Source organism: Cygnus olor, chromosome 21 (genome assembly GCF_009769625.2).
Source record: "Cygnus olor isolate bCygOlo1 chromosome 21, bCygOlo1.pri.v2, whole genome shotgun sequence".
NCBI classification, from domain to species: Eukaryota; Metazoa; Chordata; class Aves; order Anseriformes; family Anatidae; genus Cygnus; species Cygnus olor.
Window position 1 is genome coordinate 6,156,514 of NC_049189.1, and position 12,474 is coordinate 6,168,987.

Consider the following 12,474-nt stretch of genomic DNA (forward strand, 5'->3'; position numbering starts at 1 on the left):
TTTCTGTCCGTGATTTCAGGTGTATGGATGAATCGTAGAATCATAGAATATCCCGAGCTGGAAGGGACCCACAAGGATCATCGAGTCCAACTCCTGGCCCCACACAGGTCTACCCAAAAATTCAGACCATATGACTGAGAGCACAGTCCAAATGCTTCTTAAACTCCGACAGGCTTGGTGCCGTGACTATGTCCCTGGGGAGCCTGTTCCAGTGCGTGACCACCCTTTTGGTGAAGAACCTCTTCCTGATATCCAGCCTGAACCTCCCCTGTCACAGCTTGACACCATTCCCTCGGGTCCTATTGCCGGTCACCAGAGAGAAGAGACTGGCGCCGGCCCCTCCGCTCCCACTCATGAGGAAGCTGTAGGCCACCATGAGGCCTCCCCTCAGCCTCCTCCTTTCCAGGCTGAACAGGCCCAGTGACCTCAGCCGCTCCTTGTACGATGGAAGTGAAGCTCTGGACCCTGAAAGCAGGAGAAGAGGATAAGGTTTAAAAGATCAGGGGTCCTTTTTGTGCCAAGGTTTTTTCGGTATTCTTCCCTTCCCCAAGCTGCCAGACCAACCCCTTAGGTGTCTGCACAGAGCTTTGTCACAGGCAGAGCCAGCTGAGCCCCCGTCAGCCTTGTACTTGAAATGCTTGCAAGGTGTTGAGAAGGAGAAATGCAAGGGGAGATGGAGATGCATCATTCTGCGTTACGCTGGTATAGGTAGGGGTGAAGTCCACCTTGGAGTTCTGCTGGTGGGAGTAGAGGTGGCTTCTACACAGCTGGAAATATTTGGGAAGTTGTTTCATATTTGTACAAGTCTGAGCATACAAGCTTTGATATTAATATTGAACTCCAGCAGCCTTGATGCTGATCTTACCCTGGCTTTATAAGAAAGAGAGTAAATAAACCCCTCGCACTGTGCGATCTTAGCTCAGCCTCTGCATTTTCTAAGAACCCTCTAACTGTGACACCAAAATTAGTTCGTGGAGCTGTATTATCATTTTCCTTTCTCTCTCTGTCTCTGTCTTTTTGGCCGTAATTAACAGGGACGCTCTCTGTCAATCAAGTGCCAAAATGAAATACTTTCTCTTCATCCATCAAAATGCCTGCACCGAAGGAAATGCTCGTTCCCTCAGGCGGCTGCCGGGGGAGAGCATGGAGTGACGGGCTGGGTTATTAACAGGGTGAACCAACTTCTAATGTTCCTGTTGTTGTTTCAGCACGTTTGGGGGTCTTGGGAAGATGAAAGGCTCTCAGAAACTTTAAGTTGTTTCTGCTGAAAACCTAAAGGGGTTCTTGCACAGGGAAAGATAGACAGTGCTATAGGTGCTTGGCTTCCAAAAAAATGAGACTGCAGGATGTGCCGATTGGTTTTAGAGTTTTTGAGGGTAGCTTGGCCATAGGAGCAGGTAGCGCATATTGGGATAACGCTGTCCTCATGCATGTCTACTGAAGATCACAGGTGATTTTACAGATGATACTTATTTTCGTTAGGATATATCAGCACTGATTGCAGCCGCAGCCCAGGCAGCAAGTTAATGTACTTTGAGGTCTCCCACCCATCAAGGGCTGGACACCCAGAATTGCTGCTGGTTCAGGAGCATTTAAGCTCCGTCCTCGAAAGCAAGTTAGATACCAAAATGCCACCATTACTCCAAGACTCGGGAATCCAAGAACCGCGGGTGTGTTTGAGAATGAAATGAGGTCTGTGAGTCACTTCAGGGGTTTCAACACTTCAATCAAAACCTTTTCTGTTTACCTAATGCTCTGTGTTACTGAGGAGAGTGTTTTCATTCCTCTCCTGCTCTGCTGCTGGTCTGGGTTTACCTGCCTCACACGCCGCCAAGGCATTGCAGTGATCTCATCTCTCCGGGTGCCTGGCTGCCATCCCAGCTCCTTGCTCGAGCTTGGCACAGGAACACAACTGGTGGAAAATCCCAGTCCTTCCAGGCACTGCCTGCAAAGTGCTGCTTCCCCAGTTCCATACTGGTGGCAGTTACTCCTCTTGTACTTTATAAAAGTTTAATTTCATTGCCTTGCCAAACAATCTTGCTGCAAAGGCTACAGATGAAAACGAGGAAAAGAGGTTAATGCAATATATGTTATCCCTGTCTACAGGGATATTTGGTTTTCTCGTGCTTTCTGATTGCTAAAATAAATGTCACCAGTGAATGTTTACAAGCACAGTGTTTGTAATCTAGACATAAATGTGAAGGTTGATGGTGATGTCAAGGTTCAAAGTTAAATCACAGAAGCCAGAAAAGTCAAAACAAAGAAGACAGTGCCTTCTTCAGTTAGAAAGTTTAGAAATACATGATTTTACCACTGGTTATTGAAAGAAAAAAAATGCACTTAAACTCTTCCATGAGGCTTTACCACATGAAAAAACTTACAAGGTGCTCACTCCCTGCTGAAAAATCCCACCAATTGCAGCAGAGGTAAAAGCACCTTAACAGAAGCATCTAGAAAACCTAATAAACAAAAAATAATGAGTCCAAAGGGGAGTAGCATTTGAATACTATGTAATTAGTATTGAATGCTCTGCTTGTTCCTTTTTTTTTTTTTTTTTCTGGAAATGTCATAATTTTGACAAATGATCATGCTCACATAGAATGAAAACATCACTGAAAAGAAAGTGCGCACAAAATTTTGTTAAAATGCTATTCTGAACACGATCTGGGGATGTGCTTAGACATCATCGAGACTTGTTTGTTTTCTAAGTGAAATCAGACATCATCGAGACTTGTTTGTTTTCTAAGTGAAATCTCACAATGGACGTGCCTTTCAAAATTTTCGATACCTTTATTTTGGCTGTGGGCAGGAGTTTCTTATGAATGTAAAGCAAGACTTGCATCGTTGTTCTTCTTGCGAAGGAGCGTAGCAAGAATAGTTTCCTTTGCTGTAGGTTGTGTTTCCCATTTATCTTAGAGATAATGAAATCCCATTTTCTGGAAAGTTAAACCTGTCACTTCCGACTGCTTGGAGTAAAGCTGGGTGCGCTGTTACGCTGGAGAAGTTGAGACATGAAAGATTTTCTAGGAACGCAGCTTGTGTTACTTGTTCTCGCTGTATGGAAATCCACTCGAGTTGAGTTTGAAGCTGTGCATACAGACATAGTTGATCACAGGATAATATTCTTTACAGAGGATACGCTCTTGCTATGTTTTATAGACATAGTTAAGAGAAAGAATAAGTTAAATACCAGTCTGAAAAATCTGCTTTATTTTAGGAGGAGTTTATTCAGGTCTGTGCCCATGAAAATAAATGACACTGAAGAAGTGTCTTGAATGTGAAGCTTTTGCTCCAAAGATACAATTGTGACAGGACTATTAAATACTGAAGATAGTTTCATTTTAACTTTGATTGTATGAATATATTTCTAGATGCTTATTTTTATTCCACATAAATATGTTTGGTGTTACTGGACATAATGGATTGATGGCTACCAGTTAGAATTAGGCAGTAATGTCAAAATAACATAAATTACAAATAAGCCAAAACATCCATGGCATGGTACATCCACAGATGACATTCTCATGTGAGTTGAGTGTTTTAAATGTAGAAAAAAAGGCCTGGATTTCTCAGTCTGTAAAACAAGGAAATAGTACTTGTGCACTTCATGGAGTACGGGTCTGGAATGCAAAGGGAATGCCGTAGGAGGCACTGAACAGGGCAGGAATTGATGGTGGGTGGCTCTGCTGGCAGCATCAGTGCAGATGTAGCATCTGGTGTGATCCTCGGTGTCACCTTTATCTGCAGGGGAACCAGACCCCCCTCTCAGGCTCACTGAGACAGCTGGTTTTGTGTGAGTGCCTGATAAAATTTGACCATCTGATTTACTGTACTCAGCTTGTACTGTGCGCTCCCAGTGTTTGAATTTTAGCTTTTTAGAATGCTATGCCAATGAATTTTAGCTTTTTAGAACGCTATGCCAATATAGGTGTGTTTTTTTTTTTTAGGATAGAATTGCTAAGCCCAGCATTTTGTTAGTGTCACTTCTTAAGGTTTTAAGCAGCTCAAGAAGTCTTCCAAGGAAATTTAAATACTTGCTTTAACAGTATCCTCCATCCCTTTTTCAGCTATGAACAGTGAACACAGACACTTTCAAAGGGAGATTTGCAGGTTGCCAGTTTTTGTGTCTTTATTGCAAGCGTCATAACCATTGCTATTTTTCATATGCAGCAAATACAGATTTTTTAATTATATTTTAAGTTTCTAACCATCAGGTTAAGAGAAGTGAAAACTTAAGGGCTAAAGGAAAATCTCAAAAGCATCAGCAAAAATACCCAGTTTGTCTTATTTTTTATATCTTGTGATTTTTTAAGCCAGTCTCAGGACTTCTGGTGACCTTCTCTGATTATTGCAACCCTAGCAGATTGGCAAGATGATATTCATTAGTCTCTCAACACTCATAAGGGCACTGCTTCACATACTTCCAGATGTTTGGTGGGAAACAAATCAAGCTCAGTTGTCTTCTAACAATTTCATTTTATTCAAAACCCAGAAAAGCCCTGCAATTTATTAAATTCCCTTCAGGAAGTGTTTTCTTCCACCTTTGACACTGAGGAGACGGAGCATCCTGTTTATGCCAGGAGCTGCTTGTTAAACCAGAACAATTCATAACTTGTAGTTGAACGGTAGGGAAAAGCCACGCGAGTCCCTCACCCGCGGTGGCATCTTGTGTTTGTGTTTTATGATGTTTCTGTGTGCTACAGTCCTTGTATTTACGGATGGGAGGCTGGAGCACTAAGGTTTAAGTGACCTATCCAAGACGGTGGAGTCAATTTTGGGCACAGTGGTAACCGGAGCTGCTGTAGGCTCTCCAGAGCCCAGCACCGCCATCCCAGCTGCAAGCACAGCTGGACCTCACTCCTCTGAAGTCAATTCGGAGCAGCTGGATGTCTGGCCTGTGCTGCCGTTGTGTTGGCGTGCAGCATTTTCGTCGGCCGCTTCCTTTTTGTCTAAATAAAGTAGCTATTGTTTATGAAATACAATAGCTGCACAATTAGCTAAAGAGATGACAAGTAAATGGTTACCCAGCAGAAACAAGAGAGCAGCAGCTCTGAAGCCGGGTGCCACCACGTCGTCTGGCTTTGGAAAGGGCTTTTTGGTTCTTGGCGAATTTGAAGTGAGTTTCTCCTGCAGGAGTTAGATTTACCGGTTTGGCATCGTGCCTGCTGCGTTTCTCCAAGTCTGACAATGTTCCTGGCATGGCAGCTTGCAGCTCTCTGGGGAGTTAAGCATCTCAAATATTTCTGAGAACAACAATAGTCAGGCTGACAAAGTTTGGTGAGGTCCAAATTTGCTGGAGGAGCCGTGGGCTCCTTCTGCTCAAAGCACCGCAGGAGCAGCAGGACCCCTCACCGGCTGCTTTATTCCGTGCTCTCCCTGTCATAAGCATAAACACAGCGGAGGAATTTATCTTCATTTTGGGTCTTACTTTTGGAGTGAGTGGCAGTGTGTTATTTATTAGTGTAGCTCATAGAGCTTGGGGAGGGAAAGGCAGGTTTTCAGGCATGGGAGCACTTCTTCAGCTCTCTGATATTCTCATAGCTCTGGCAAGGCTGTTGCCAGAATAGAAATTTATTGCTTATTTTCTACATGACCCCAGGCAGTATTTTAGCTAGAGTAAACACCAAGTTTTTTAATTTTTAAAAATTTAGCCAAACTCCACACTGAGCTTCACCTCACTCCTCTGGGGTGTTAGCCCTGATTTAGAGAGAAAGAAACTGAGGAAAAGCACAGTGCTTTCCAGAGGGCTGATAAAAAAGCAGAAAGCCATAGCAAAATGCAAGAGCTTTTCTCTCCCTGTTCAGTGCAGACCTATCTCGGATACAAAACCTCTGGAGTTTTTGAGCATCAGATGGAAATCACAGGTAACTGGTGCTCAAATAGGACATTTGGAAGACTTTTTAAACAAACCACTGCATAAATTGTGACTTTGGTAGGAACACTCTTTAGTTTCATGAGATGTTTGCACTATGTGTTCAGGACTCGGACGGAAGCCATTTTGCTCACAATGATTCTTCATTTTTGTGGCTATTGTCATTCAGACAGTACCAGGAACAGGCAGGTACCGACACGGTGTCTAATACAAGAAGATTTGGACTTATGGTGGTTATGTTACCACTATATAACCACCCTCACAGCACAATCAAACCCTCTTCTCCAAAACCCAACGGCTCTCTGTCTTCCAGCAAAGGACGATTTGTGTTCTGTGTTGGGAGTCCTGAGCTGCTGCCTTAGCTGGGAGCCAAGTGCCCATTTGTCAGTGTGTCCATGCAGATGGGCATGGATTAAGGAGAAAGGTCAATTTCCGAAAGTGCCCAAGCTTCTACATCTGGCCTTTTTTTCTCTAAGGGGAGCATGGACATCTGTCTTCAAAGAAGCATGGCTCCAAAATTCTCATCCTTTTTCTGCTTTGTACTAGGATATATGCTTTTCAATGTAGGGGCAATGTCATGAGAAATTTCAGAATCTGATTCCAGATCGCTGGATTCAAAATGTACCTGTGTATTTACGGACAGTTTAAAATTGACTTTTTAATGGAAATACTTAAAAATCCAACTTTGAAAGAAGCTCTCACAACATTAAAACAACAACAAGCAAAACCCTGAGGTCTCAATAAAACGCTTTGATTATTAAAGAGCTGTCGCAACCCCACAAAGCTCCACTGCTTGATGTCATTTTTCATTTCCAAAAAGGTCAGATTGGTAAGGAGAAACTAATAAGCTGAAAAAATGACCAGCTTCATTTCTGGGCACGTTTTCCTCAGGAACTGCAGGGCCATTTATTGGTCTGATGGCTTTCTTCTGCATCTGGGAAGCTGTGAATGCAGCTCTTTGCCAGTTACATAGAAAATATTTACAGTCCAAAGAGGCCAGCTCATTAGTAATTACTGTAATGAGTTCTTCACAGTGTTTCTCTGAAAGGTGATTGAGCCCCTAATGTAGACACCAGATATTTTTTCTTCAGTTAATGGTGTGGTAAATTATTCCTGCGAGGGGCTCATTGAATGCCTCCATTGAAACAAGTTAAAGACTACAATGGAAAGAAAAATCTGTAGGACTCTTCATACCAGCTCCAGGAGAAAATATTTATGGAGCGTTTCAGATCTGGGTCTTCCTGATGATTCTGCACACAGCAAGAGTGAAAGGTTGGGTCATGTAAATAGCAATATCACAAGCAAATGGATGGAGCAGATGCTGCAAAGCGTATTTTCCAGCTGTCAAGGTGCATGGCAGCTCAGGGAAAGGAGAATGGGCTCGGTTTGCTCAGATGCTGCCTTGGGATCGTGATGGCCATGGGCTTTGCAGGTCAGCTTCCCATCGCACTGTGAGTGCGAGGTGTTCAACCAGTGCCTTACTGGTACGGGAGAAGGGGGAACACTTGTCATGAGCTTCGCTTTCATGAAGGCAGATTTCTTCTACTAGTAAGTGAATAAATTCATGGATGTGTCCAAGTGCAATTAGCAAACGCTACAGTGGGAAACGCTTCCTAATCAGAATCGTTTATCAGGGAAAACCGAAATGTTGCCTATCTTGCACGTTGAATTTTTTTCGGACTCAGCAAAAGACCCATTAAGCAACCTCAGAAACATATGTAAGGTCAGGCATCAGTTACAGCTGAGCTCTATAAAGATCTTTTCATACACTGTACTCAGCTGGAACACTGCCACGTGCTGTAACCCCAATGTGCCTTCAGTGTCAGAGCCTACACCTGCAGGGCTCTGGGGTGGTCCCAGGTCGGGGGCTGCAGCTTTCACTGGAACAGTCCCAGCTTCTCCTCAAACCTGTGCAGAGGGATGCAGTTGTTGCTGAGGCTCTGAGAGAGGGTCTGAGAACCGGCTGTGATTCCTCATATGGCTTCATATGAGCGGGGTCATTCTTCTTGGTGCTCAAATCACAGAGAAGATTGGTCTTTGACTGTAAAAAAAAAAAAAAAAAAAAAAAAGTCAAAAGGATGACCAGATCAGTTTTACCTTCCCATCCAAAGGAGGTATCAGCTGAGACGTGTCCTGTGGGATGAGGAAGCTCCCTCCTGGACACAGCGGTTGCTTCGGGGGACCTGAGTCTTGTGGACATCTGTGGGCGACTGGCGTGGTGGTGTGGGTAGAGTTGGGAGGGGTGGTAAAGGAAAGGCCCAAAGCGCCTGGAATATTTCTTCCTCTCCGCAAAACCCAACCCCGTAGCTGTTACTCGAGAAGCTGTTTTGTAATATTAGGCCACAATGAATTACACAATTTGCCCACACACGTCAGTGCCTTTCGCTGGGTAGTCAGAAACACTCATTAGAGGCAGGCTTTCCCTGGCAGCCCACACATTAAAGACTTCTCTGTGCTCGGTGGGACAGATTTTCAAAGGATCGGTGCACTCCGCACGCCTGTTGCCTTTTCTCTCAGTGGGAGCACATCTCCAGCCGCAGTGACAAGTGCTGACTGCTTGCAGAAAAGTCTGGCTTGAACATCTTCTTGAGTTTTTTTGCCACAGAGTCAGGTGAAGAGCCCAGGGATCCTTTCTCCGCGTCCCTTGTTAAAATTATTACCGTGTGTCGTCTTTCATTTAGTCAGACCCGCTAGTGAGAATTAATTTTAGACTTTGCTGGCTTTTGTCCGTAGATCTCAGGATATATCATCTACAGTTTATTTTGCACTCATCTGGGCAGTAGCTGGAGAGTATAAAATGGGATCTCCTGGAACAACTTAATTGCTTCAGCCTCTTCCTCGAACCAGTAGTTGGCATGAATGTGTATGGGTATATAGATGCGTGTGTGTGTTTTTCCCCTAATCTCTGACAAAAAGCAATAAAGCAATTTCCTTTCTCCCCTGCACGTCCTTTTGTCTCTGAGGATTCGTGCCCTGAAGCGCCCTGCAAAAAAAAAAGCTTTGATGACCCGCTCTGGCTTCTGGGGGTGGCAAATGGTCCTTGCCCAAAAACCTGCGCTGTGCAGTGCCTTGGATGGCAGCGGCCACAAAAAGCGGCCCTCCCAAAATACATCCTTTTCTCTTATCTCGTAGGTGGTGTCGAAGCAGTAACGGAGAATTGTTACGGTTTCTTCACCTCTTGAAATTGGTCCTTGCAGTGAGGAAACGTCGAAATTGGAGTGGGAAAAGCTGGGAAGCTGATGGGGCGTTGATAGCTGTAACTTTACTTAGCTGCTTGTCTCGCTCATGGCGTTACTGGCGTATTATCAACCTGAAGCCATGAGGACTGATATGGGGAGGGAAAATAATGGTGTTGCTGTGCGTTATTTTTTTTTAAAGGCGTCAAGATGCCTTTGAAACTGAGCAGAACATACCCGTGCTTATATTTCAGGTCCGTAGTCAGATTTTTTTTAATCTCGTGTTATGTATTTGCAAAGAAATTGCCAGGTTTGGTGAAGTGCTGCTCAGCAGAAATAGTTACAGACTAGCATCGAGAGGGAAGGAATGTCTCCCACATTAGCCTTCTCGCTTAGATTTTGAGTGGGTACAAGCAGGGAGTTCCTCTTCATTTGGATGAGGAGTATCAGGTATCTCTGCATATATGATAGGGGACCATGGGAGGCTGTGACACGGGACTCCCAGAAAATGTGTCAGGAGTAGACATTTATTTATACTTTTTTTGTTTTTGCTTTGGTAGCCGGAGGTTCAGAAACTTGTGTTTTACTTCCCCAAAGAAGACTCAGGCTGCTTTGTTTTCACAGTTTTCCATTGTCTGTGTGTTTTGTTAAGCAAAGTTTAAAAGCTTATAAAATCAGCACAAGTCAAATACTGTTCTGTTTTTTCTGCATTCATGCTGGAAAATACTTGTTCTGGTATCTGTGGCATCTCTCTAGAGTTGGAGAATTACCAGTGAGAGAAGCATTTGCCCCCCAGAGCTTAATGCGCCCCAGACTGCACAAACAACACTGAACTTCCCAAAGGGTAAATAAGAAAATAATGGGGAATATGGAGCTGTCACTTCAGACAAGGAGGTTAAAATAACTTTAGATAATATCATTTTGTTTGGGTTTAATTACTTTAAAACGTGAAGGCTGAGAGAAGTGCTCCGCGTTCTGGTTTCTGGTCTCAGCACAGATGTGGAGTGAGGCCACCAGCTGGAGGCGGGCTCTGGTTGGCGTTCACATTACCCCCAGGAGGAGCACGCTTGTGGTGCAGGTCAAAACTTGAGAGTACGAAAAAAAAAGGATCAGTCCTCAGTTCTTCACCGGTCAGGAGAGATGGGACAGGCTCAGAGCTCGTGCATTGGTGCTGGGACAACGGCTTTCAGGACTCGGTGTCTGGCGGAGCTGGGGGGCTGCCTAGGAGTGCTGGGGATAAATCCCACCCGTGAGTAAAATTATTATTTATTAAAGGAAGATGTAAGCTTTTGCTTGAAGGCCATCTGATTTTTGGTAAAATGGAAAGTTGTATGGCACTGAAGCAACCCGTGTGTGCATATGAATGGAGGAATGCTATACCCTGATATTCTTCCTCTCAAGATATAAAACTAATTTCTCTAAGAAGGCTAAAGCTTCGTGTGGCTTTTATTTCCCTACTTCCATTTTTGTTGGAGGAATCACACCAGCACCCTTTGCTGGCATGAATCCTGTCCGATGTGCAGAGGTTTGTAGCCTTTGTGCTGGCAAACCCTCATTTCTAGCGGTGTGAACAGAGCACAGCAATCGCCTGTGGGAAAGAGAAAACACTGGCTGAGTACAGACAGTGTACACAGGGAATTTCCAGAGGATTTTGGTCAGAGAACTAAAAATATTGTCCTGGGTTTTGGTGCAGAACTTGTGCCTTGTGCAAGGAAACCAGGAACCAAAGGGCAACATGCAGACCTCACTGGATGAGTTGCAAGCCTGTGTTGCAGTTCCCTTTGGTTTGATCTCAGGGTAGCAAAGCAAGAAAAATGTTCTTGTGGGAGTGCAGGAGGAAGACGCCGTTTCGGGGCGTTCAGTCCTTCCAAAGCAAACGCTGTCGGTGAGGATGGTTCTGTGCTTTCACCCCTGCATTGTGCAGATGTACCCGTTCTTTGTTGCGGACCGTCTGGGGAAGCTTTGCTCCTGAATAGGAGTGGTTTCTGGCCAGTCTTTGCCACTCTGAATTTCGTGGTAAGATCTTCTTTGGACAGAACTAGGTTGAATGTATTTCAGTTGCCTGGTGTTCTTGAAATCAGTTTGTCAGGGAGTCCTAAATAACACATTGCGTTACGCATAAGCAGCTGGAGCAGAGCAGGGTCTGCGATATGAGGCACGGCTCAGCTTGCTGGGAGCCACAAGCTTATCGAGGGCTTTTGCTGCGTGAGACACTGGCAGAAAGAAAATACTCTGAAGAGTTACTTGAGCCTCATTTATTTAATGAGCCTACAGTAAAGATGAAAGCTCACCACTTGCGATGGTTTGAAAGCTGATTGCGTCACAGACTTTCCAAATCGGTAGAAATGCAAAGGTTTCATTGTGCAGAGATAAATTTTGTCATTAGTTCATATCGTTAGAGCCTGTGTAAATTGCAGCATCATAAAAGGCATAAAATTGCTGGGGGACTTGTGTGAAACATGGCGATTCTGATTTCTGATGTGCTGCCACACGACTGGGAGCAGAATCCCATACACAATACCTGGGGTTTGACCCTGGGGGAGAGAATTTTAAAGATTAACAGGGTTTCAAGCACTGATAATCATGCAGAGATAAAATAAGTGCTATTGTAGTTGATGGTCTTGCTCTCTGTACCCTAAGTAATAAATAAAAAGCCACTTTTACCTGTTTGTGCCTTTTGTGTGGTCTGAAGATCTGGGACCCAGCACATGCAGGGAGCAGGTCTCTGAGCTGGGAGCCAGGAGGCTAATTTTTTCGTATTTTTATTCTAGCAATGACCTGCTACCTGACCTTGAGTAATTTGCTTTCTTCATGGCTATGCAATGCTGCTCTTTAGATTTGCCAGATCTTAGGGGAGAAGGCTTACAGGCTTGTTTCGTAACAGAAGCTTCAGCTGGGGTTTTGTGAATGCTAATATCAGATGAATTTATGAAGAGTAATATTTGCAGCTAACGCTTCCATGTCAACATATTTAAGTGCATCTTGTTCCCATCCTTATCTCAAAGAGAGAAAATGGCCTGGGCTGTCCCCACATTTTTCATCCCCTTTCTGCTCTCTGTCTCCCCAGCTGTGGAGTCACTGCACTCCTTGAACGACCAGATCTCCCATTTTATCGTGAACAAGTCAAAAACACTGGATGAAGACGAAGATGCCTTTCTGCCCAGTGAGAAGGAATCTCTGAAAAGTGCCATGATGCTGATGAGGCACCTCTTAATGGATGCACAGGTACGAAATCAATGCACTCCCATCTGTTACAACAAGAAAGGCACTTTGCACAGACCCAGAGGCAGTAGTTCATTTTTAGGGATGGTTTTAGCAGTGCAAAGCAGTCCCTGAAACGTGTTTAAAACGGACTTGGGCTTCCAGAACACACAGCTGCAGCAAGGCCATCTCAGTGCAGAGAGCAGCTTTTGATGGGCCCTAGTG

General features: G+C 44.3%; 1 protein-coding gene across 3 annotated transcripts in view; it reads left to right on the forward strand.

Annotated features, from left to right (window-relative positions):
* The window catches only part of KAZN (kazrin, periplakin interacting protein), a 185,272-nt gene that overhangs the window by 41,262 nt on the left and 131,536 nt on the right, over positions 1 to 12,474 (forward strand). For 2 of the 3 annotated variants that reach the window (XM_040533275.1, XM_040533273.1), the window contains exon 2: positions 12,116 to 12,273. In XM_040533275.1, coding sequence (XP_040389209.1) covers positions 12,116 to 12,273 — 158 coding nt within the window. Of the gene's footprint in view, positions 1 to 12,115; positions 12,274 to 12,474 lie in introns of those variants that run through there. The other variant, XM_040533277.1, reaches the window with a different exon arrangement.